At 40.6% G+C, this 22,730-nt stretch overlaps 1 protein-coding gene across 2 annotated transcripts in view; it reads right to left on the bottom strand.

Annotated features, from left to right (window-relative positions):
- Positions 1-6,406: 6,406 nt before the first annotated feature.
- Positions 6,407-22,730, bottom strand: part of dmap1 (DNA methyltransferase 1 associated protein 1) — a 71,088-nt gene continuing 54,764 nt past the window's right edge. For both annotated transcript variants that reach the window (XM_068037018.1, XM_068037019.1), the window contains 3 exons: positions 22,462-22,534; positions 19,854-20,149; positions 6,407-7,661 (listed from right to left, as the gene is read on the bottom strand). In XM_068037018.1, the coding sequence (XP_067893119.1) occupies positions 7,602-7,661; positions 19,854-20,149; positions 22,462-22,534 (429 nt within the window). In that variant the 3' untranslated portion in view covers positions 6,407-7,601. The remainder of the gene's footprint in view (positions 7,662-19,853; positions 20,150-22,461; positions 22,535-22,730) is intronic.

Below are 22,730 nucleotides of genomic sequence, written 5' to 3' on the forward strand. Positions count from 1 at the left end.
ACTGACATAGGTCTAAATACATCAGTGGTCACCTCCTAATATTTGGTCAACTGCTTCAATTGTGGTGGCCCCCTCAGCCTGTGCATTCATTCCTAGTGGTTGCAACCAGTCTTGGAAGAACACACAAGACACTCAGACATTTGAAACTGTCAGAACACCCAGACAGCTGTCACCACTGCCTGTATAACTACAATGGATGTAGACTCTCTCTGGCACCAGTGCAGTTCAGAGTAGACCTTTCTCTATTTGGTTGCAATGGTGCAAGCTAGTTCTGTGCTATGTGACCTGCAGCTTTACTGCAACTGTAAAGAAAAAAGGAAAAGTTCATTTAGATGTTTGAATAGTATTTTCATGGCGAATGACAGAATGTAGTATGGGTTTGTGCCATGCTTATTATGCCTGAATGTTAAGAAAACATATGCACTTACTTTGAAAATGCTGGTTCCTCTGAACTTATTCCTTACTTAGGTCCAGGTTCCATAGACCCAAGAGTCCCAATTCATTCTCTGCTATCTTCATCCACACAGTTTTCACCTTTATTTTTACTGAAGAATGGGGGCTTACCATTGCAAAAAGCACCACCTTCCTTTGCTGCAATTCTGCATTAGCTTTGCCAATGCCTCAGGCTAGAAAGTCATATTGTTCCATTGCAAAGTCTATCTAAATTCAGGTATTTAGTACATAAAATTAAGCAGCAATACTTTAATAGTTGCTACCTCACCAAAAACCCTCAACATCCCGAGTCAATCACATCCGGGCCTAGATCCCAGCACTGATAGCCTATTAAAATTAGAGCGAGGAGCTGATCTTGCAATTCTTTACCAGCTCAGCTGCTGGTGTGGGTGCATCCCAGAAATTCTCCTAAGCACAAGTGCAGGGCTATGGAGTTTTTTTTTAAAAACTGCTTTTCTTTGTAGTCAAGAGACAATCGTACAGTCCAGAAATACTGTAGCGTTAAACGCCTAGTTGTTTGCATAAAGCTAACTTACTGCAGAGTGCTGACTGCTTTCAATTTTACAGGGTCAGCTCATTTGCATAATAATTCAGAGCTGCCTGCCTTGTGCAAGGAGGTAACCTAATTGAAGGGAGTGGGGCAACAAAAATCACACTTTAGCGGAAAATTAAAGGGATTTAAGCTTAAATGCAAAATGCCAAAATTTCTAGATTAGAAAAACTCAATGCATTTTGCACCTTTAACAAGCTTTGATCTGCAGACAAGCAGAGATTTTATGTTCTAATGTTCAGAATTTAAGGCATAAAGTTCGCATTTTTGTTGATAGCTTTAATGGTTTGCTAATTGCAAGAAAAAAAGCGCGTTAAATTGAGTTTTGAGGATCAATGCCCACACGGGGATTTCACTGATTGGACCTCCAATAGATTCAGGGACATTACAAGGAAAAGAAAATCAGCATCAAAGCAAAAGACGACGTTTTGGCTGGTTGGAATATCCCCAATGCTCCTTGGAGATTGCAAAACGAGTGTTCAAGAGGAAATCTTACTTATAATTATTACTGATTTCACTGGGGACATTAGTGTGAAACAATTGCAATAACAAATGTTAATTTGAAATCAAATATATGACAGGAGAGTTTTATGCCTGTTCCAGTTTAAATCAGGTTATCAAATAAACTAGGTTATGAATTGGAGATTCTTCGTAACAGCTTGATAACATACAACATTTTCAAGGTCATCTTCACAAAAGCAGAAACAATGTTATACAAGGCAAGCTATTCAAATTTTAAATAGGCAGAATTTGGAATTGTGGAATGTCTGCAGGGTGGCTTGTCTTGATAATTGGAGAAATCCAAATCTGTATTCTACTAAAGCAAATCTGTCTAACAGCTAATCTAGGCCTTATTAAAAGCCAGTGTTGAAAAATTCAAAATCTTGAAAGAATTACTAAAATGTTATTGGCACAATTGTTGCTTTCCTTTTTGTATGTTCAAATAGATTGCTGTCACAAGCTGATCAAATGTTTAGTTTAGTTTAGAGATACAGCACTGAAACAGGCCCTTCGGCCCACCGAGTCTGTGCCAACCAACAACCACCCATTTATACTAATCCTACATCATTATGTGAGGAATAGGATCACAAAAATCACAGTATATCTAGCAGCCCACTGGAAGTAGTGGACTAAATAATTTTGACAATAAAACTTAAACCACGTATTTAAAGATTTAAAAATCTTTAAGCATAATTATAAAATTAAATCATAATCAGCCCATCAAGTCACTCATTACCAATTGCAAACATTACCATAATATGCAACATGTAAAAGCTCTTGTACTATAGCACCTTCTAGTGGCAAGATTCAAACTTTCTCTCTGTCAACAAACAATTATTGTGGAATTTAGAATTCAATTCATTGGTTACAAACTGGGAAAAATAAAACAATAGCCACATAGAACCTTAATGCAAAATAACACTAATTTAGAGCAAAAACAATCTGGTAAGAAATCATTTACAACACACTAAAAATCAGAGCATCGCAATGCTCAATCTGCAGTTCAGGGAAATCCAACTGAATATCATTCTTTTGCTTCCAACACTCAGCACCACCTAAACCCACCCCCCAACCTCCACAACAGTCTGATCCAGCTGTTCTGATGCACAGTAAGGTGTTGGGACAGAGACAACATAGACATTAATGTGGGTGAGAGCAGCAACAAACGAACAGAAGTATGTAACTATAAACTTTTTAAAAGATTTATTTCTCGTAATTTCAAACACAATATTGATGATACAGTTCAACAGAAATGGGGGGTGGTTGGGGAAAAAGATATGAGATTCATTGCAGTGAGTTCTAGCCAAAATAAAATAACACTAAGAGTTGTTAGCAAGGTTACTGCTAACATGGAGATAGATAAAATAATTCAAAAAAACTAGAGGCAAGTTTCCAGTTTGACTAAGCCAAAAATCTCACATTTAACATATGTGTTTGATCTTCTATCACCACCCCTTCACTATGTGGTGGATTATACCAGCCCTCTGAGGATGCGCTGGAGGCAGGGGAGCCCGTAAAATGGAGAGGCGTCGCGGGGGTGGTGGAGTGCCCATCCTCTTCCTGTCACCAGGCCATTTTATCAGCGGCGGGGAAGGTGGAGGATGGCCCTCCTGCCCAGACGCTAATTGAACCACTTAAGTGGCCAATTAAGGGCCTCTCCTGCTGCTGCTGCATTTTACCAGCAGTGGGTGGGTCCTCCGCCACATGGGTAGACCACCTAATAAACCCTGGCGGCCTCCCTTCAGGCTCCAGGGTACGGAGGGCCCTCCTATTCAGGCATTCTGTGGCCCATGGAGTGGCAATAGCCTCCCTCTTGGCAACCCCCACCCCCCACCTCATTCCTCGCAGGGCCTGGCTGGCTGGCCCGCCCTTGCGCCCCCAGACCTCACTTAACTGGTTGGAAAGGTTCCATGGTGTCCTTGCTTCCAGGCGCAGTCCCAGCAGTGGCCACCACCCCTGGTGGCACTGGTGAGATTGCCGAGCTGCTGGCCCTCAGAATGGCCGGCAGCTCCTAAGGATGGGTGGTCGCCTTTTAAAGGGACGGGAGCCTTGACGACATTGAATTCGTTGCCAACGGCTGAAAAATGTGGCCGGGGCTCCCACAATTGGCCGAGGCGGGGTGGCCCCCAACATTTGGGCCAAGTCATCGGGGCCCCCGCCATGCCGATAAAATTCTGGTCTGTATGTCTGCCTCTTTGCTGCATCTGATCCTTTAACAAAAAGCTGCATCGTTTTCCTGTTCTATACAGAAAGTACATTTGTCTTTATTAGAATATTTGTGGTCAACATAACATGATCGTCTTTTCACTTGACAAAAACTCGAGCAAATTCCATAAAAATAGAAATTCTATTCGCAGGTAATCATTGGAGCAGCTCCACAATTGCTAACTTTTAGTCCAGGCCTTCAGGTTAAACCAGGAATGTGCAGCAGCTGGATCTTAATATTCTCTACAAAGATTGCCAGCAGCAAAGGTTAACATCATTTTTCCTACCTGTGGAACTCCTGCCCAGACTCTAATGTCATTGCCTGGAACTGTGTTCATTGTGTGTATAAATTTAGGCACATAGTTAACCAATACTTGTCAAATGGGATTCTTGGTGCATATACTTACAATTTCTTTTACGCTCCCAAAAGCCATCAAGGTCAATTTCATGAGAAATCTGTTCTTGTTATAGTTGCTTTTGGACATCGCCTAACTTTTTTACACAATAAACAAACTGATCCCTGGATTGTTCAGTCAGAGGACATGCTATTTTATCTCACATGTAACAAACAATATATTATGATGACCACTAATTATCTTTATTAAATAACAAACTGCATTTTTATTACAGAACTATAACATTGGGAATAGAATTTTCAGACTTGAATTTCATAGTTATGTGCCTTTTTGTACAAAATGTATTATTTGCTAAAGCAAACAGGAATATATACTGTAATGGAGATAGTATTATGTTGCTGATACAGTTGGCATCCTTCCATCTACGAAGGATGGACACACAGCAAACAATCCATTTAGGTGGGGTGTCTTCTCTTGGTCCACTTTTGCTGATGGCTGTGAAGGCCAATCCTTAAGAGGCAGGTTCTACCACAAGTGCTGCACATGAAGCTTCCAAATGACGCTGAGTTGTTCTTTTTGATGTTGGTGTCTGTTGCCAAGCTGCTGTGGCAACTGATCATCGTAGTAGTGCACAGCAGTCCACAGGATGTGTCACAATTTCCTTCCTTCGCCGGCTAGTGACTCCCAAGTGACAGTGGGCATTTAGGGCCTTCATGTCACGCCTGCAAGCATCCTTGAAGCAGAGCTTTGCGTGCTCCTCTGGTCGTCTGGCCCCAGCTACCTCACCATACAAAGTCCTTGGGTACGCAACCATCTTCCATCCTGTAGACATGTCCGATCCACCAAAGTTGCCTCTGTTTGATTAGTGACAATACACTTGGGATCTCTGCTTTGGGGAGGACTGCCACATTTGGGATTTTGTCCTGCCAAGATATACTCATAATGTGCCACAGACAGCAAAGATGAAAATTATTGAGCTTCTTTTCCTGGTAGCTGCAAGTCACTTACGTTTCACAGCATTACAGTAAGGTGCTGAGAACACAGGCCTTATAAACTATCTTCTTGGTCCGAAGGGTCAGCTTGGTGTTATCCCATGCGCGTTTTACAAGTCAGCCAAAAGTGGTAGCTGCTATCCCTATGCACATATCAAGCTCTGCATCAAGGGACAGATTGTCACCGGGGGCCCAAGGTAGCAGAATTTGCTAACAACTTCCAGTGGGTGTTATTTAGTGTGATCAGGGGCAGAGACGCAACACCTCGTGCCATGACCACGGTTTTCTTTATGCTTATAGTCAAGGAGAACAAGTTACAGGCATGGGAGAGACAGCTCATGAGTCTTTGTAGCTGAGTTTCCATGTGAGCGACTAGCGCAGCATCAGCGTAGAGGAGTTCTCTGATCAGGACGTGATGTGTTTTTGTCTTCACTTTCAGCCTTGATAGATTGTAGACCTTGCCATCTGGCCGAGTGTGCAAATAGACTCCTTCCATATCTGCAGGGAAGGCGAAGGTCAGGAGCATGGAGAAGATGCCAGAGTGGGGTCTGGGACACAACCCTGTTTCACTCCACTCTGAAACTGTCGGAAGTGGAGCCGTCAAACTGTACAGTGCAGTGCATGTTGTCATGGAAGGTGCAGATGAGACCGAGGAGCTTCGGTGGACAGCCAACTTTTCCCAAAATCTTGTGGAGCCCTGCTCTGCTGACGGTGTCAAATGCCCAAGTGAGATCTACAAAAGCAAGCACTTCTCTTATAGCTAGCGTATGGAGATCACATCCACAGTAGATCTGCCGGCACGGAAACAGTACTGTGCTTCCGGGTACACTCAGTCTGCAAACAAATAGAGTCTTTTAAGTATGACCCTACCAAAGGCCTTCCCTCTGAAGCTAAGGAGTGAGATGCCCCTGATATACTCTAGGCAATACTGGTCAAAAGTGAAGAGATACATGTAAAATAGATTAAATGGTTGGAAGAATTAATCTAGAGGAGACTATAGAATATGAAAGTAAGAGGGTCTGCGATGTGAAGGTATTGGGGATGATGGGGGAAACATGATGGAAGGAAATAGGCTGCATGATTCTTGGGTTGGGGTCCCACTATTGGGTCTCCAGCTCCCCTGTGTTGACAGATCCTGGGTCTCGATCAATACTGTCAGGAACTTCCCCACTGACCCAAGCACAACAATACAGTTTTCTGGGGGATATGAGGGTAGGACAAGGTCAGCTTGCGCCCTGCCTGACCTTCACCTACTCACCACAATCCTTTCCCCTTCAATTTCTCCTCTCCAATTACCCCCCCACCCCCGCAACACCTCCCCGCCAAACCAACATTTACATTTTCCCAGTTGCCTCCCTTGCCCAAGTTACTTTATTTCTTCCGTATCCACCCCCACCGCCACACTTTTCCTTTCTCCCAAGCAGATGAAAATATACTGTAAGCACAGCATGTACTTTTAAATATGGTGTTGGTTTCCCAGGAAACCACCAAAGAGAAGGCACTTGGCCAGGAGAGGGAGATGCAGGCAAAGTAAAGGCCCAGGGACAAGTGATAAATATAAATGGGAAAGAAAGAACAGAGGACCAGATCCAGGAACAGTTACCAAATGTCAGAGTGGTCATGGGAACCAATGAAGTGGGGGTGGGAGACGTCTGAGAAGTGGTGAAACGACATAGGAGTTCCATCAATATTTTAAGAAAATATTAAAAATTAATATATTTATATATTCTTAAGACAAATGTGGGAAGTTAACTGTCTCACCTACCTTGAAGACCAAGCATGGAGGAGTTAAGTAAAATCAATGGAAAAGTATGACAGAAGTAATGTGTCAGGTAGAGAGACCCAAGTAAGACTGATATTATAAACTTAACCAAAATGCTACAGGAAGTGCTACACAACAATAAGCGCACAAGATGTATATGCATCCCTTCCAGTGATTGCTCTGAACAGCTGCATATCCAACAGGGAGTTCCAGCACCAACTTCAACTAACGATGTCATACCTCAAACAACTTTTTAAAAATTCCTTTATTCTACGTTGATATTTTCTGCACTACAACAAACATTTGCAATTTCTTTTGAACACTTCCTAGTAACTGGATACTGCATATATTTGCAGCCTTTCTTCATCAAAATGAAAAATTCTAATAAAAATAAGGTGAAGTGAGTGGTCTTCAGTCAATGATGGTTTCACTGTCCTGTACAAAACAGAACAAAACCCGACAAAGAAAACATAATTATACAAATATTAAAAGCACTGTGATCCATTTCAGAAGTAAATGTGCCTCATTAATGAAGTTCGGAGTCATTTGGGGTATTGATAGAACTTCTACAGGAAATGGCTTAGCAGTTTTTTTTCTGATGTGATGGATATAGTATGTGTTACTTCCTAACCACTGCCAAATAATTTATCAGCAGTGCTCACTACTCCTGATTTCCTGGAGTTTTGGTGGTCTTTTCTGAATAAAATGCAGGAGCATAACTGCTATGTGGTGAAAGATCCGTTTAACCACATTTTGTTCACTTCCTAGCCTTTCAAACCAGTTCAGGGCTTCTTCAATTTCTTTACTGAAGAACAGCTTGATGCAGATTCTCTTCGCTTCCTCTGTAAAAACAAAAATCAAGATGTAAGGCAGCATGCATCAAACCATTTGCACAATCTCCAGATTAACTCTTGAAATTCGGATAGCAGCTAGAAACTTATGGTCATAGGAACAGCAACAAGTAAAATGACAACATTGCCATAAAAATCATTATTTTCTAAGAAAGATGAAGATCTCCTTTCAACACTGACTTATTGAACAACAGTGAAATTGGACTGCCAATGTAGATCAAACAATGGTGAGAAAGTGACTGCGGACTTAAATGACAATTAAAGGAAATCTCAATTCAAGTGTTGATTCATCTGGGATGCACGATCATTATCGTGAGCTTGTTTGCATTTCATCTACAGTATTACATCTGCTGACATCTTTAACAGTCAAAAAGATCACTCACTGCATTGTTTCAATTAATATTTTTCCCCACAAAGGTTTTATTTCATGACCTTTGTCTACTTGGAAATGTTAGTGGCTGGACCATATACTCCTGCATGATTTCATTATTTGGGAGACAAAATAGGCCTTTGCACAATGAATTGGCAGAATATGGATTTTTGCTGACGATTCCGCCATACAGCATAGCTTCTCATCTGTAAGGCTTTCAAAGAGACATACTTTCCAAGATTAAAAATAAAATAGAGAGATAAAACAGATTACGAGAGTAAACTAGCAAGAAATATAAAAACAGATAGCAAGACCTTCTACAAGTATATAAAAAGTAGGAGAGTAGCTAAACATTGGTCCCTTACAGGATGAGACTGGGGAATTAATAATGGAAACAAGGAAATGGCAAAGACTTTGAACAAATATTTTGTACCTGTCTTCACGGTACAAGACACTAAAAGCATCACAAAGTAGAAAAAAAATCAGGGGGCAAAAGGGAGGGAGGAACTTAAAACAATTATCACTAGAGAAAAAGTACTATGCAGACTAATGGGACTAAAGGCTGCTAAGTCCCCTGGACCTGAAGGCTTGCATTCTAGAGTCTTAAAAGAAATAGTTGCAGAGATAGCTGTAATCTTCCCAAATTTCTTAGATTCTGGAAAGGTCCCACCAGATTGGAAGACCGCAAATGTAACACACCTATTCAAGAAAGGAGCCAGACAGAAAGCAGGAACTATAGGCCAGTTCGCCTAATATCTGTTATTGGGAAACTGCTAGAATCCATTATTAAGGAAGTAGGAGCAGGACATTTAGAAAATCATAATAAAACCATACTGACTCTGCTTGATTGTATGAAAGGGAAATCACGTTTGACAAATTTATTAGAGTTCTCTGAGGATGTAACAAGCAGGGTGGATAAAGGGAAACCACAGATGTGGTGTATTTGGATTTCCAAAAGGCATTTGATAAGGTGCCACATAAAAGGTTACTGCACAAAATAAGAGCTCATGGTGTTTGGGAAAATGTATTAGTATGGATAGAAGATTGGCTAACTAACAGGAAACAGAGTCAGGATACATGGGTCATTTTCAGGTTGGCAAACTAGTGGGATGCCACAGGGATCAGTGCTGGGGTTTCAACTATTTACAATGTATAATTAATGACTTGGATGAAGGGACAGAGTGTATTGTAGCCAAATTTGCTGACACTACAAAGATAAATGGGAAAGCAAGTTGTGAAGAGGACACAAAGGGATACAGATAGGGTAAGTGAGTGAGCAAGCAAAAATTTGGCAAATGGAGTATAATGTAGAAAAATGTGAGGTTATCCACCTTGGTAGGAAGAATAGAAAAGCAAAATATTATTTAAATAGAGGGAGACTACAGAATGTTGCATACAAAAGCGATCTGGGGTCCTTGTACATGAATCACAAAAAGTAAGCATGCAGGTATAGCAAGTAATTAGGAAAGCAAATGGAATGTCGGCCTTTATTGCATGGGGGACGGAGTATAAAAGTAGGGAAGTCTTGCTACAACTGTATACAACGTTGGTGAGACCACATCTAGTGTACTGTGTACAGTTTTGATCTTATTGAAGGAGGGATATACTTGTATTGGAGGCAGATCAGAGAAAGTTCATTGGGTTGATTCCTGGGTTGAAGGGGTTGTCATGTGAGGAAAGATTATGCAGGTTGGGCCTATACTCACTGGAGTTTAGAAGAATGAGAGGTGATTTTATTGAACCATTAAAAGTTTTGAGGACTTGACAGGTTAGATGCTGAGAGGATGTTTCCCCTCGTGGGGGAATCTAGAGATTATTTCAGAATAAGGGGCCTCCCATTTAAAACAGGAATTTCTTCTCTCAGAGAGTCGTGAATTCTCTACCCTAAAGAGCTGTCAGGGCTGAGTCATTGAATATATTCAAGGCTGACATACATATTTTTGAACTATAGGGTAGTCAAGGGTTATGGCGAACAGACAGGAAAGTGTTGAGGCCAAGATCAGATCAGCCAGATCTAACCGAATGGCACAGCAGGCTTGAGAGCCCATATGGCCTATTCCTGCTCCTATTTCTTATGTTCTTATCCAATATTGGATGTTAGACAAGTAATGTGACAAATCAGATGCAGTGGAGTGGTCAAGTGAGGTGGTTGCGAAGAAGAGCTGGTTGTCCTCTGATTTGGAATCTTACGCTGTGTTCTCAGATGATCACAGAATCCTTACAGTGCAGAAGGAGGCCATTCGGCCCATCATGTCTGCACTGGCTCTCAAAGAGCAATTCTCTCAGTTCCGTTCCCCTGCCTTTTCCCCATAACCCTGCACATTCTTCCTTTTCAAATAACTAATTCTCTTTTGAATGCTTCAATTGAACCTGCCTCCACCACACTCTCAGGCAGAGCATTCCAGACCTTAATCACTCGCTGCGTGGACCTTAACCACTTCTCATGTCACTTTTGCTTCTCTTACCAAATACTTTAAATCTGTGCCCGCGTTCTCGATCCTCACGAGTGGGAACAGTTTCTCTCTATCTACTCTGTCCAGACCCCTCATGATTTTGAATACTTCCATCAAATCACCTCTCAGCCTTCTCTTCTCCAAGGAAAACAGTCCTAACTTCTCCAATCTATCTTCATAACCAAAATTCCTCAGCCCTGGAACCAATCTCGTGATGTTGCCAAGGGGTTTGTGGGACTCCAGAGGCAACAATGCAAGAGCTGGAACAGAAGCCATAGCACGAGGTTCTCTGGCTATGAGAGGTTAGACAGGAATGGAACCAGGCAAGGGCAGTCCCACTCAGCTGGTCAACAGAAAAGAGGATGGTATACAGCTTGCACTGCTCTCAAAGTAGATACCATGTTAAGCATTTTCTGCATCAGCTACTGTGTCCTTTCTCCCAGTCACCAAGAAAGCCCAATTGTAATGTCCAGACATTGATCCAAACTCAGGTCCCTTAGCAGAACCTTACTATTGGGCCACTTTCTAGGCATTCACATCAAAGAGGTTTAAAATGCTACACATGGCATTTCAAAAGCTGCAAAAGCATCTTCGGTTCTTAAACAGTTAAAGAATTACCAAGCTACCATGATTAGGTTAATTCTTGTATTTTCAAAGTACTGGTAAAATTACATTTTTGTAGGGGGAAAGGAGGTAATGTTAAAAACAATTTTAGAAGCACTCTAAAATGGTTGTACAGTGAATTGGTTTGACCTTCAGTCTTATTCTAATCTAATGCCATCCTCGTTGTTTAATCAGCCAGTAAAGGTCAGAGCTGTATTTAACATTTTAACTATTTTGTACACCACTGAAAATGCCCTACAGGAAATCTCCATTCCCAACTTTTCAAAATTGACATTCTGTATGACTTTATGCTGATTGATATAAAGAACATAATAAGGATCCATTATTATTCTCTAAATACACCAAAAGAATTACGTATGTACCTGATTCTGTGTAAAGTTTCAATGTGCACTCCCTATCCATTCTCATTGCACATATGGCATTACTAAAGGAAGATGAGTGTCCAAATCATGAAAGGTAACAGGCAATTTTGGGAAAACATATATGACTGCTTTCCACTGGTTGCAAATTCTTCCTTCACTTAGCAAAGTCAACCAAACAAAAAAAGTACAGCACAGTAAATTTCCTGCTACACACAGTAAATCTCTTCTAGTACTGGTTTGCTTGAATGAACCACATAAGATGAAGAGCAAAGATGGAGTTATGTTGAACCTGACCCTTTTGGAAATAGCTAGAAAAAGTGACAGACACGGAACAAAAGTTACACCCCAAATTGTGGTGAAAAAGAGTTTGCAACAGCAGTTGTTATAATTGGTGAAAGGAATGCAAGTTTTCTGACAAGGTCTGGCTTTTTCAGCTTTTAAAATGTATTATTTCCTTCCAAAAAACTGCCTGCATTTTCTGCAATCTCTGTGTTTTAACACCCGCATACTCTCTGCCAACAGTATTATTCAATGTACAATTATTTAGCAACCCAGATTTTACTTTTGGCTTTCACTCAGAACTTTCCCAAGATCTTAAAGCTCTCCTGTATAACGAATTACAAACACAAACTTGTTAATTCACCACAGAACAGCTCATTGAAGCAGGGCAGCATACTGAATCAATGCTGATTTTTGAACCTTTTCTATGGCAGCACATGTCAACCTAGAAAATTGACAAAAGCTAGCCAAATGCTTCAAAGAAAGCTGAAAACTCAAAAACATTCCTGAAATTGTGCCTTCCATCACATAAAGACACAGAAAATGCAGTGGGACATGGAGCTGTGCAGTTATATTGAACATTCAATCACTTCTATTGTAGGGGGTAAAATCTGAAGTGAACAAAAGTGTAGTTTGCAAGTGTGGTGGATCAAAAAAAATGACTGAAGGGGGTTAAAGTAATGCAGGCACCAAACTGATTTCATGGAAGGGTCTTCGGGCATAAACCCCATAAAATTTTGATTTTTGCCATTTTATATGATACACTTTCCAGCATTTTGAAACCTACTTTAATTCCACCTTTCTCTGGAAGAGTTAGGGATATTTTAAGTACTGTAAAGCATTTGGAAGGGCTTCAATACAACTTGGCAGGGTCCAGTTCACTTCATTAGAAGATGGCGCCTTAAGCTGTATTTTGGGAATTATAGTCCACCTGAATGACAATGGTGCATTCTGGGAGTTGTCATCCAATACCCTCGTAGAGTTGGTTCCTTCAGACATGGCGGAGATACATAACACAAGCTAAGATTGCAAGAGAACTCACTTTCAGATGACACGAAAGATGCAAGCCTGTGGAGAGGGATCTTCTTAGAGGTGCTGCTAATACACAACGGCTGATTTTATGGGTAAGTTGTTTCTCCCCACGAGAATATCTTTTTAAAATGTATGCTGTAAATGTTATTTTTAAGCTGTGTAGAGTGGTATTTGTGGTCCCACATTGAGGGGAAAAAATACAGCATTTCACTGGTGGCTGTTTGAGCCTTTCCTTCCTATGTAGGAATGGAAGTGGTGTTTTACTGGTTCATATTTAGTTAATGGAATATGGGACAAAAATAGTATAGTTTAACAGGCAATCACAAAAGTACAATATAAACCTTGTGATGCCCTGCACACATTCTTAAGCCCTATGAAATCAGATCATCAGTATCAAACAGTAGAGTAACTAGAAAATGAGAACATCGTTACACAAACACAACTTCAACTATTTTCCTAGAATAATGTCAGTTTATGAAGACTAAACAGGACTTCTACACCCATAGTCCTATTGAAGTTTACAGCCTGGAATTTCCACTCAATAGTGCTAGTTTTTTCATGCAATTTGCCCAAAATCAGAATAATCAGAGCAAAAGATTGAGGAATATTAAGTGCAAATTGAGTTTCTGCAATCTTCTGAATTAGTTTTAAAAACATTGCGCTAGTAGCAGGATACACAAACCTAGCCATGCCCACAGGGTGAATTTTTCACCATTGGGAGTTTCTGTTAATTGTGCTCGTCTGCAGGCCTTTGAGAAGGCTCCAAGAATTAAGCTGGATTTTTTGGGCACAAGGACTAATAGATACATTAGGATTTTTTTTTTTTAATTTACTAAGAGCTGACTACAATACCCCAATCTATCTAGAAAACAGGTTTGTATATTTTTTTAAAAAAAACAATTTTCAGTAATTTAAAATGGTTTTACTCACAGGTGGTGGATTGACCCTTAATTTAAAAACCTTATTTTTTTTTAATGATAAACCCATTTTCAGCTGTAGTAATCTAAGTTTACCACTCAAATAGATCAGGGAATATTTATGAAAGCAAAGGTTTAATAAAAAATTACACTTTAAAACGCTTTCCAATTGTGTTGGTTCATGGCAGATCTTGCATTCGGCGATATGCAAATAAGTTTGAGCAGAAACCTGGGGGAAGAAAACACTTCTCAAAACAGGCAAAATTTTGCATGCATTCTGTACCAGAAGCACCAATTAAGCCCAAAGCAGAAACTCCACCCCCTACATATCTGAAATTCTAGGGCCAGCAAATATGTGTACTAACAAATTATGTGCAGGACATATAAACAGAACTAATATTTTTACTGGGGTGAGGGGGGAGGTGGAAACCATGAAGTCTCCTTGGTGACTGGTTAGCAATTATGAATTGATTTTCAGCTTCTGTTACTTGCACTTAACAACTATATTACAACATTTCTCAACAATTCAGTTATCCAGACTTCAAGGATCACCTTTCTAAGGATTTTTTTATGATGCACAATTGTCTATTCTGTCTAGGGCAGTGGTTCGCAAAAGTGTGGTCCTCCGGGTGGTTAGTGGACTGTTCCAAAATACAAGTCATTGATGCAGTACGCCATTGCTGAGGCCGTATGAGAAAGCAGGTCAGAACTCTCATCCCCATCACTCGCATGATGTTACACAACCAAATTGGCTCTCATGTGCGCAGCACGTGTTGTCATAAGCACAAGGAACACCAATGAGTTTTCTAAGCAAGATTTATATTACTGTTGCAACATACAACTGCCAGATCGGATTTTCGACACTTATGGAGCTGAAAACAAAGAGGAACTGGCTGAACGTGGAGCTCTACAGCTTAGAAAAAGCAGCATCATTCTTTCCATTAATTCTGATGTGTCTTCTTCCATGAACAGTTGTGATTTTTCTGCTGAAATTTCTATTCTAAAAAAAAATCAGCAACTTACAAGTGATTCTGAGCTTCTGTTATTTGCACTTAGTAACCACAGTATAACATTCTACAAGTTCCGTTATTCAGGCTTCAAGGGTTGCCTTTCTAAAGCTTTTCTTTATGGTGTAGGATCACGAGCAGGAGTGGGCCATTCAATCCCTCGAATCTGATCCGCTATTCTCAACTTCATTTGCCAAACGTTGTTCCATATTCCTCAATACTTTTCCCTAATAAAAATCTGTTGATATCAGGGTTGAAAATTTCAAGTGACTTAGAATCCACAGCATTTTGGAAGACAGAATTCCATGTTTCCACTACCCTTTGGTGAAAATGTGCTTCCTGATTTCACTCCTGAACAGCCTAGCTCTAATTTTAAGAATGTGTGTTCTGAATTCCACCACCAAAGGAAATAGTTTCTCAGTATTTACTCTATCGAATCCTTTTATCATTTTAACAACCTCAATTAAATCGCCCCTTTATCATTTAAGCTCAAGGGAATAACAAGCCAAGTTTATGCAACCTGTGCTTATAACTTAACTGTTTAAGCCCAGGTATTATTCTGGTGTGTAAGCATCTTCACATTGGAGGGAACTGGTATTAAATAAATAAGTTTGTCATCTGCAGCACAACTACCTCATAATATCAAGCCTTTTCACAAGTCCTTTTACATGCAGTAGTAGTGATTGTTCTGCTGAAGTAACTTATTGGTTTTACACACAATTCATTAACAGGGTACGATAGCTTTTGGCTAATCACAGGATATACTCTTGCACTGTCTAACACCTAGTTAGTAAATATTGATCAGACATAGCTGAAATCAAACAAATACAGTGCAGCAGATGCAGTGTGAAAAATGGCAGCTCATAACCATAGAGACAGGTTGCCACTAATGATGATATCTATTAACATTAAAAGTTGTGTTCAAATATTGATCATATTAATAATTTCACAAAGCATATTTGAATAAACAATGTATATCGACAAGTTTTATATATATAGTTTTAAAAAGACCCTACTTAAAGATAGATCTAATAATGTATTTGTGACAGTTAGAAGGCCTATTTTAATATAATAAAGGGCGATTCATGAATTGCAATTTGTAATTTCTGTAGTTGATTATTTTTTCTATCGAAACTCGGGTATTCATTAGTAGCAAGGTTTATTCATAGCACCAAGGTTTATTATCTAATAGATAGAGGAATGGCAGAGCTGCTCCGTACCCTGGAGTGTATATCCTGTGCTATGTGGGAACTTCATTGTCCTGGATAACTATATGTGCAGAAAGTGTCATCAGCTACAGCAGCTCGAGCTCTGGGTTTCGGAACTTTAGCAGCAGCTGGTGTCACTGAGGTGCATTGTGAGGTTGAGAGCTTCATGGAAAACACGTTTATAGATATGGTCACGCCACAGTTAAGAGCATACAAGGAGAGGGGGAATGGGTGACCGCTAGGTAGCCAAGAAGAAACAGGCAGATAATGCAGGAGACCCCTGAGCACATCTGACTCTTCAACCAGTATTCAGTTCTGAATACTGAGGAAATTAATTGTTCATCTGGGGAGTGAAGCCAGGGCCATGGCACCACAGCTCCACAGGAAGGGACAAGGAAGACTGGTAGAGCAATAGTTATAGGAGATTCGATAGTTAGGGGAATAGACACGCGTTTCTGAAGCTGCAGAGGAGAATCCAGAATGGCGTGTGGCCTTCCTGATGCCAGGGTCAAGGATGTCACTGAACGGTTGCAGAGCACCCGGAGGGGGAGATGGATGAACAGCCAGCAGTTCTGGTCCACATTGGTACCAAAATAATAGGTAGGAAGAGGGATGTGGTCCTTCAGGCAGAGTTTAGGGAGCTAGGTAAGATATTAGCATGCAGGACCTCAAAAGTAGTAACCTCCAGATTACTCCCAGTACCACGCGTAAGTGTAGAAATAGGAGGATAGAACAGATGAATGCATGGCTTGAAGGATGGTGCAGGAGGGAGAGCTTTAGATTCCAGGGACACATGAACAGTTCTGGAGAAGATGGAACCTTTACAGGCCGGATGGGTTGCAACTGAACAGAGCTGGGCCAAATTTCCTTGCGGGGCAATTTGCTAGTGCTACTGGGGAGAGTTTAAACTAACTTGGCAGGGGTGTGGGAACCAGGAGATAATACAAGAGAATTGGGAGAGAAGATTGCACTAGAGTAGGAAATATAAGTTATTAGGTGGGGTCAGAGTAAGAGGGAAAGTAATAAAGTCTAAATGAGTGTTACTATACATGTATGTGAATGTGCAGAGTTTGGTAAATGAGATTGGTGAGCTGCTGAAAGCCACGTGGAAGTTTGATTTTGAGGCGATAACGGAGACCTGGCTCAAAGAAGGGCAGGACTGGGTACTAAATATTCCTGGATACAAGGTGTTCAGGAAAGATAGGAAGGGAGGAAAGGGGGAGGGGTGGCAGTTTTGATGAAGGAGAACACTGCAGTGCTAGAGAGGATGTCCCAGATGGGTTAAGGATAGAATCTATTTGGCTGGAGCTGAGGAACTAAAAAGGTGCAATTACATTGCTCGGTACAGTATACAGGTCACCAACCAGCAGGAAAGATGTAGAGGAACATATTTGCAAGGAAAATACAGAGATGTGCAAGAATTATAGAGTAGTTATAATGAAGGACTTTAATTATCCGAAGATAGACTGGGATAGAAGTCGTGTAAAGGGCATAGAGGGGCAAGAGTTCCTAGAGCGTGTTCAGGAGAATTTTCTGCAGCCATATGTTTTCAATGAGAAAGGAGGCACTGCTACACCTGGTTCTTGGGAATGAGATGGGCCAAGTGGATCAAGTGTCAGTAGGGGAAAATACGGGGACAGTGATCATTGTATCATAAGGTTTAGGTTAGCTATGGAAAAGGACAAGGGACAATTCAGAATAAGAATAATGAACTGGGGGAAAGCCAACTTCAATGGGGTAAGAATGGATCTGACCTAGATAAATTGGAATCAAAGGTTGGCAGGCAAAAGGGTAAGTGAACAATGTGCTGCCTTTAAAGAGGAGATAGTTCGAGCACAGTCAAGGTATATTCCCACAAAGGGGAAAGGTACAGCAAACAAATCCAGAGCTCCCCAGATGATGAAAGAGATAGAAATTAAGAAGAAGAAAAGTGCGCTTGTGACAGATGTCAGGTGGATAACACAACCGAGCACCAGGCAGAATATAGAAGGTTCAGAGGGGAAGTGAAAAAGCAAATAAGAGAAGCAAAGAGTGAGTATGAAGAGAGACTGGCAGCTAATATAAAAGGGAATACAAAAGTCTTTTATGGGCATATTAATAGTAAAAGGGTGGTGAAAAGGAGGAGTGGGCCCGATTAAGGACCATGGAGTAAGGGGCATGGCTCAGGTATTAAATGAATACTTTGCATCTGTCTTTACCAAGCAAGAAGATGCTCCGCAGGTCATGGTGAAAGAGTAGGTAATTCAGACACTTGATGAGTTTAAAATTGATAAGGAGATATTAGATAGGCTGGCTGTACTTAAAGTTGATAAGGCACCAGGACCACATGAACTGCATTCAAGGATACTGAAGGAAGTGAGAGTGGAAATTGCGGAAGCACTGGCCATGATTTTCCTGTTTTCCTAGATGCAGGGGCGGTACCAGAGGACTGGAGAATTGCAAATGTTACGTCTTTGTTCAAAAAAGGGTGTAGATAAGCCCAGCAACTACAGGGCAGTCAGTTTAACCTCAGTGGTAGGGAAGCTTCTAGAAACCATAATTTGGCACAAAATAAATAGTCACTTGGACAAATGTGGGTTAATTAGGGAGAGCCAGCATGGATTTGTGAAGGGCAAATAGTGTTTAACTAACTTGCTGGAGTTTTTTGATGAGGTACAGAGAAGGTTGATCAGGGCAATGCTGTTAATGTGTGCATGGATTTCCATAAAACATTTGAGAAAGTGTCACACAACAAACTTGAGAAAAGTTATAGCTCATGGACTAAAAGGGGCAGTAGCAACATGGATACAAAATTGGCTGAGTGACAGGAAACAAAGAGTAGTGGTTAATGGATGTTTTTCGGACTGGAGGAAAGTTTGTAGCGGAGTTCCCCAAAGGTTGGTGTTAGGACCCTTGCTGTTCCTAATATATATTAATGACCTAGATCTTGGTGTACAGGGCACAATTTAAAAATTTGCAGATGATACAAAACTTGGAAAAATTGTGGACTGAGGAGAATAGTGTAGAATTTCAAAAGCATAGAGCAGGTTGGTGGAATGGGCAGACAAGTGGCAGATGAAATTTAATGCAGAGAAGTCTGAAGTGATTCATTTTGGTAGGAAGACAGCCGACAGACAATATAAAATAAAGGGTGCAATTCTAAAAGGGGTGCAGGAGCAGAAGGACCTGGCTGTATATGTGTATAATTCATTGAAGATGACAGGAAGGTTGAGAGTGTGTGGTTAATAAAGCAATACAACATCCTAGGCTTCACTAATAGGGGCATGGAGTACAAAAGGAAGGAAGTTATGTTAAACTTTTATAGAACACTGGTTCGGCCTCAACTGGAGTACTGTGTCCTGTTCTGGGTGCCATACTTCAGGAGAGATGTGAAGGCATTAGAGAGAGTGCAGAAAAGGTTCACGAGAATGGTTCCAGGGATGAGGAATTTCGGTTACGTGGATAGATTAGGGAGGTTGGGACTCTTTTGTTTGGAGAAGAGAAGCTTGAGAGGAGATTTGATAGAAGTGTTCAAAATCATGAGGGTCTGGACAAGGTGGATAGGGAAAAACTGTTCCCATTGGTGGAAGGATGGAGAACAAGAGGAAACGGATTTAAGTAATTGGCAAAAGAAGCAGCAGCAACATGAGGAAAAACTTTTTCACGCAGCAAATGTTTAGGATCTGGAATGCACTGCCTGAAAGTGTGGTGGAGGCAGGTTCAATCAAGGCATTCAGGAAGGAATTGGACTGTTATCTGAAAAGGAAGAATGTGCAGGGCTAAGGGGAGAAGACCGGGAAGTGGCACCAAGTAAATTGCTCTTTTGGAGAGCCAGCACAGACACAACGGTCCGAATGGCCTCCTTCTGTGCTACAACAATTCTGTGATTCTATGATTAGCCAATACAAATCAAAAATTTGCTGGATATTTTCATTTCACTATCAGTGCTTACCGAGTTTGGTGTGAGAGGTGCTGCTCCAACAACATCAATGAACTGATCTTTTCCTTCCCCCTTAATTTCTTCAGAACTGGTTCCCATAGTTCCCATCTGTCCATCAATGCCAAAACCTTCTCCTGATGCCAAGCTGGTTGTCCCCGCCTTTGCCAGTGCCTCATATCGATGTCGTAGCATCTGAAGCTCATATTCACAATTGGCATACGCCTGCTTCAGCTCATATAACAGCACGAGATCACTGCGGAGTTCATTGAACATGTGTACAATCTCTTCAGTGGGCATTGGGTTTAGATCTGCAAATCAGTATTAACCAAATTGTGTAAACATTTTCATAAACTTTAAAACAAAAACCATTCCACCTAAATACAGTTGAAGACATCACTAAAAATTGTTAAGATTAGAAATAGCAAGGCAGTTTGATGCTCTGTATCAGACTTGCAGTACTCTTACATTAAACCTGTAACTGTATCTTAATACAGCTTCAGTGCTGGTAGCATTAACCTTCAAAACTGCAGCCACACAGAACTGTGCAAGCCATCTACACTTCCAGTATCATTTCTCCTCAGTTGACTTACTGTGAGTGTAGTAATGCCCTTGGTATATCAGCTTCACTATTAAAGAATTCCCATAAAATGGCTGATACATTGGAATTATCATTCCTTAGCAACAGTGGTGTAGCAATCTTAACAGTGCTGTTAAACCTGGGCTTGCTTTGGAAGGAAAAAAAATCTCTGCAGTTTAAATCATTAATTTCTCCAACTATTAAACACTTCAGACTGAAATAGCTCAATGACTTGTTAGAAAGGTCTGAAGACATGCAAGCAGACAAGTCAAATTGTCAAGAACTCTTGACCTCCAATTAAACTGCCTACTGAATAGACATATTAGTACCAACTTTCTATCATTCTGCACTAGCAACTCCTGACCATATGTAGATTGTACACATGTCCTCATTTCCTATAACACAACCAATAGTGTGCTGCATTTTAATAGTCACTATATCCATATTAACCTTTAGTATTGAAAGCTCTTTATAAAAGTTTCTTAAATGATTTTTCTCAAATCATATTTTCCAATAAAAACACAAGATAATTATGCAGCTTGGCAACAAGCAGGCCTGCCCTAATTAAATGCAGAGGTCACAGGTTGAAGCAGTTTAATTAAAGTACTGAAGCCATTTATTGGTGCAGACTCTCTTGAGATGAAAGGATGTTATTGTATTTTTAATATATTTTAGCAATTGAAGATTTATCTTTCGAACACCCCAAAGATGCAACAAATGTTGCTGGTGACTGCCCTTAAGGCCATATGCGCCATTATTTTGTACATTGTAATTGTGCAACATACAACATGGGCGGCGCAGTGGTTAGCACCACAGCCTCACAGCTCCAGCGACCCGGGTTCAATTCTGGGTACTGTATGTGTGGAGTTTGTAAGTTCTCCCTGTGTCTGCGTGGGTTTTCTCCGGGTGCTCCGGTTTCCTCCCACAAGCCAAAAGACTTGCAGGTTGGTAGGTAAATTGGCCATTATAAATTGCCACTAGTATAGGTAGGTGGTAGGGAAATATAGGGACAGGTGGGGATGTGGTTGGAATATGGAATTAGTGTAGGATTAGTATAAATGGGTGGTTGATGGTCGGCACAGACTCGGTGGGCCGAAGGGCCTGATTCAGTGCTGTATCTCTAAACTAACTAAAAAAAAAACAATGAATATTTGACTACATGACCCTGTACACATGCTTTAAATGGTCCACAACCACTTAAAATATAATGTTGACTGTAGAACACTGATGTATTATGTGTGTGCGCACATACATATATATATGTATATGTATTCAAATGGACTTAAAATGTCCTAATGCACTATTCAAAAGAAAACCAGGGAGTTTCAGTGATTCAAACAACATTACCAAAAGCAGATTCATTCATTTAGTTGATGTGGGTGCTTGCTGTATGCAAATTGGCTACTGCGTTTACATGTGCACTTCAAAAGCAATACATTGGTAATGAAATGCTTTGGTAAGTCCTGAGGATATGAAAAATGCTACATAATGCTAGTTATTTATTTCTGTTGTGTGCCAACATAGCAATCTAATCCTAATTTTACAAAACCTGCTACTTTACTCGTATTTCTCTGTTGCTTACATCTTTCTGACTGGATAATTTGATAATAAATTGGCACAGTTTTGTGCTGTTGACCCATGGCCACTAGAAACTGAATTGACATTGCCTGTACTGGTTTTACATAGAACCCAAAAAGCAGCAGAGAAAAGACTTTCATCCACCAACCTACGCTATACTTAACTCAGATTCCAGAGGTGAAAGTATAACATGCTTACCACCCAGTCCTTTTTTGGTGTTAAAAAGGTTACTGCAGCTTCAAAGGTATTGAACAGTAACAGCCCCAGATTTCTTATTTTTGGCAAATACCTCAAAGTGCATTTATCTGTTTGAGTGTCCCTTTCCTATACATTAAACAGTCACTGACACAATTTCACTAGTAATATATTGTTGAAAATTCATAGTGAGAGTGTGATCAATCTGCACATATTTTTATAGCAGAAAGTAATCAATAAAATAATCAGGATATCCACTTCTTTGCTTACCAACTCCCAACTCTGTTAGCATCTGTTCAATGGCTTTGATTTTTTTCTGTCCAACTGAGCTTGGCAGTTTCATCTAAATACAAAAAGGAGAAAATAACAATCAGGCAGCAGGTTCATTAAAACTGCCTTGCTGAAATAATGAAACATAAGCATTCAGATTATTCTGGGTACTGTCTGTGTGGAGTTTGCAAGTTCTCCCTGTGTCTGTGTGGGTTTTCTCCGGGTGCTCCGGTTTCCTCCCACATGCCAAAGACTTGCAGGTTGATAGG

Source organism: Heterodontus francisci, chromosome 8 (genome assembly GCF_036365525.1).
Source record: "Heterodontus francisci isolate sHetFra1 chromosome 8, sHetFra1.hap1, whole genome shotgun sequence".
Taxonomy (NCBI): Eukaryota; Metazoa; Chordata; class Chondrichthyes; order Heterodontiformes; family Heterodontidae; genus Heterodontus; species Heterodontus francisci.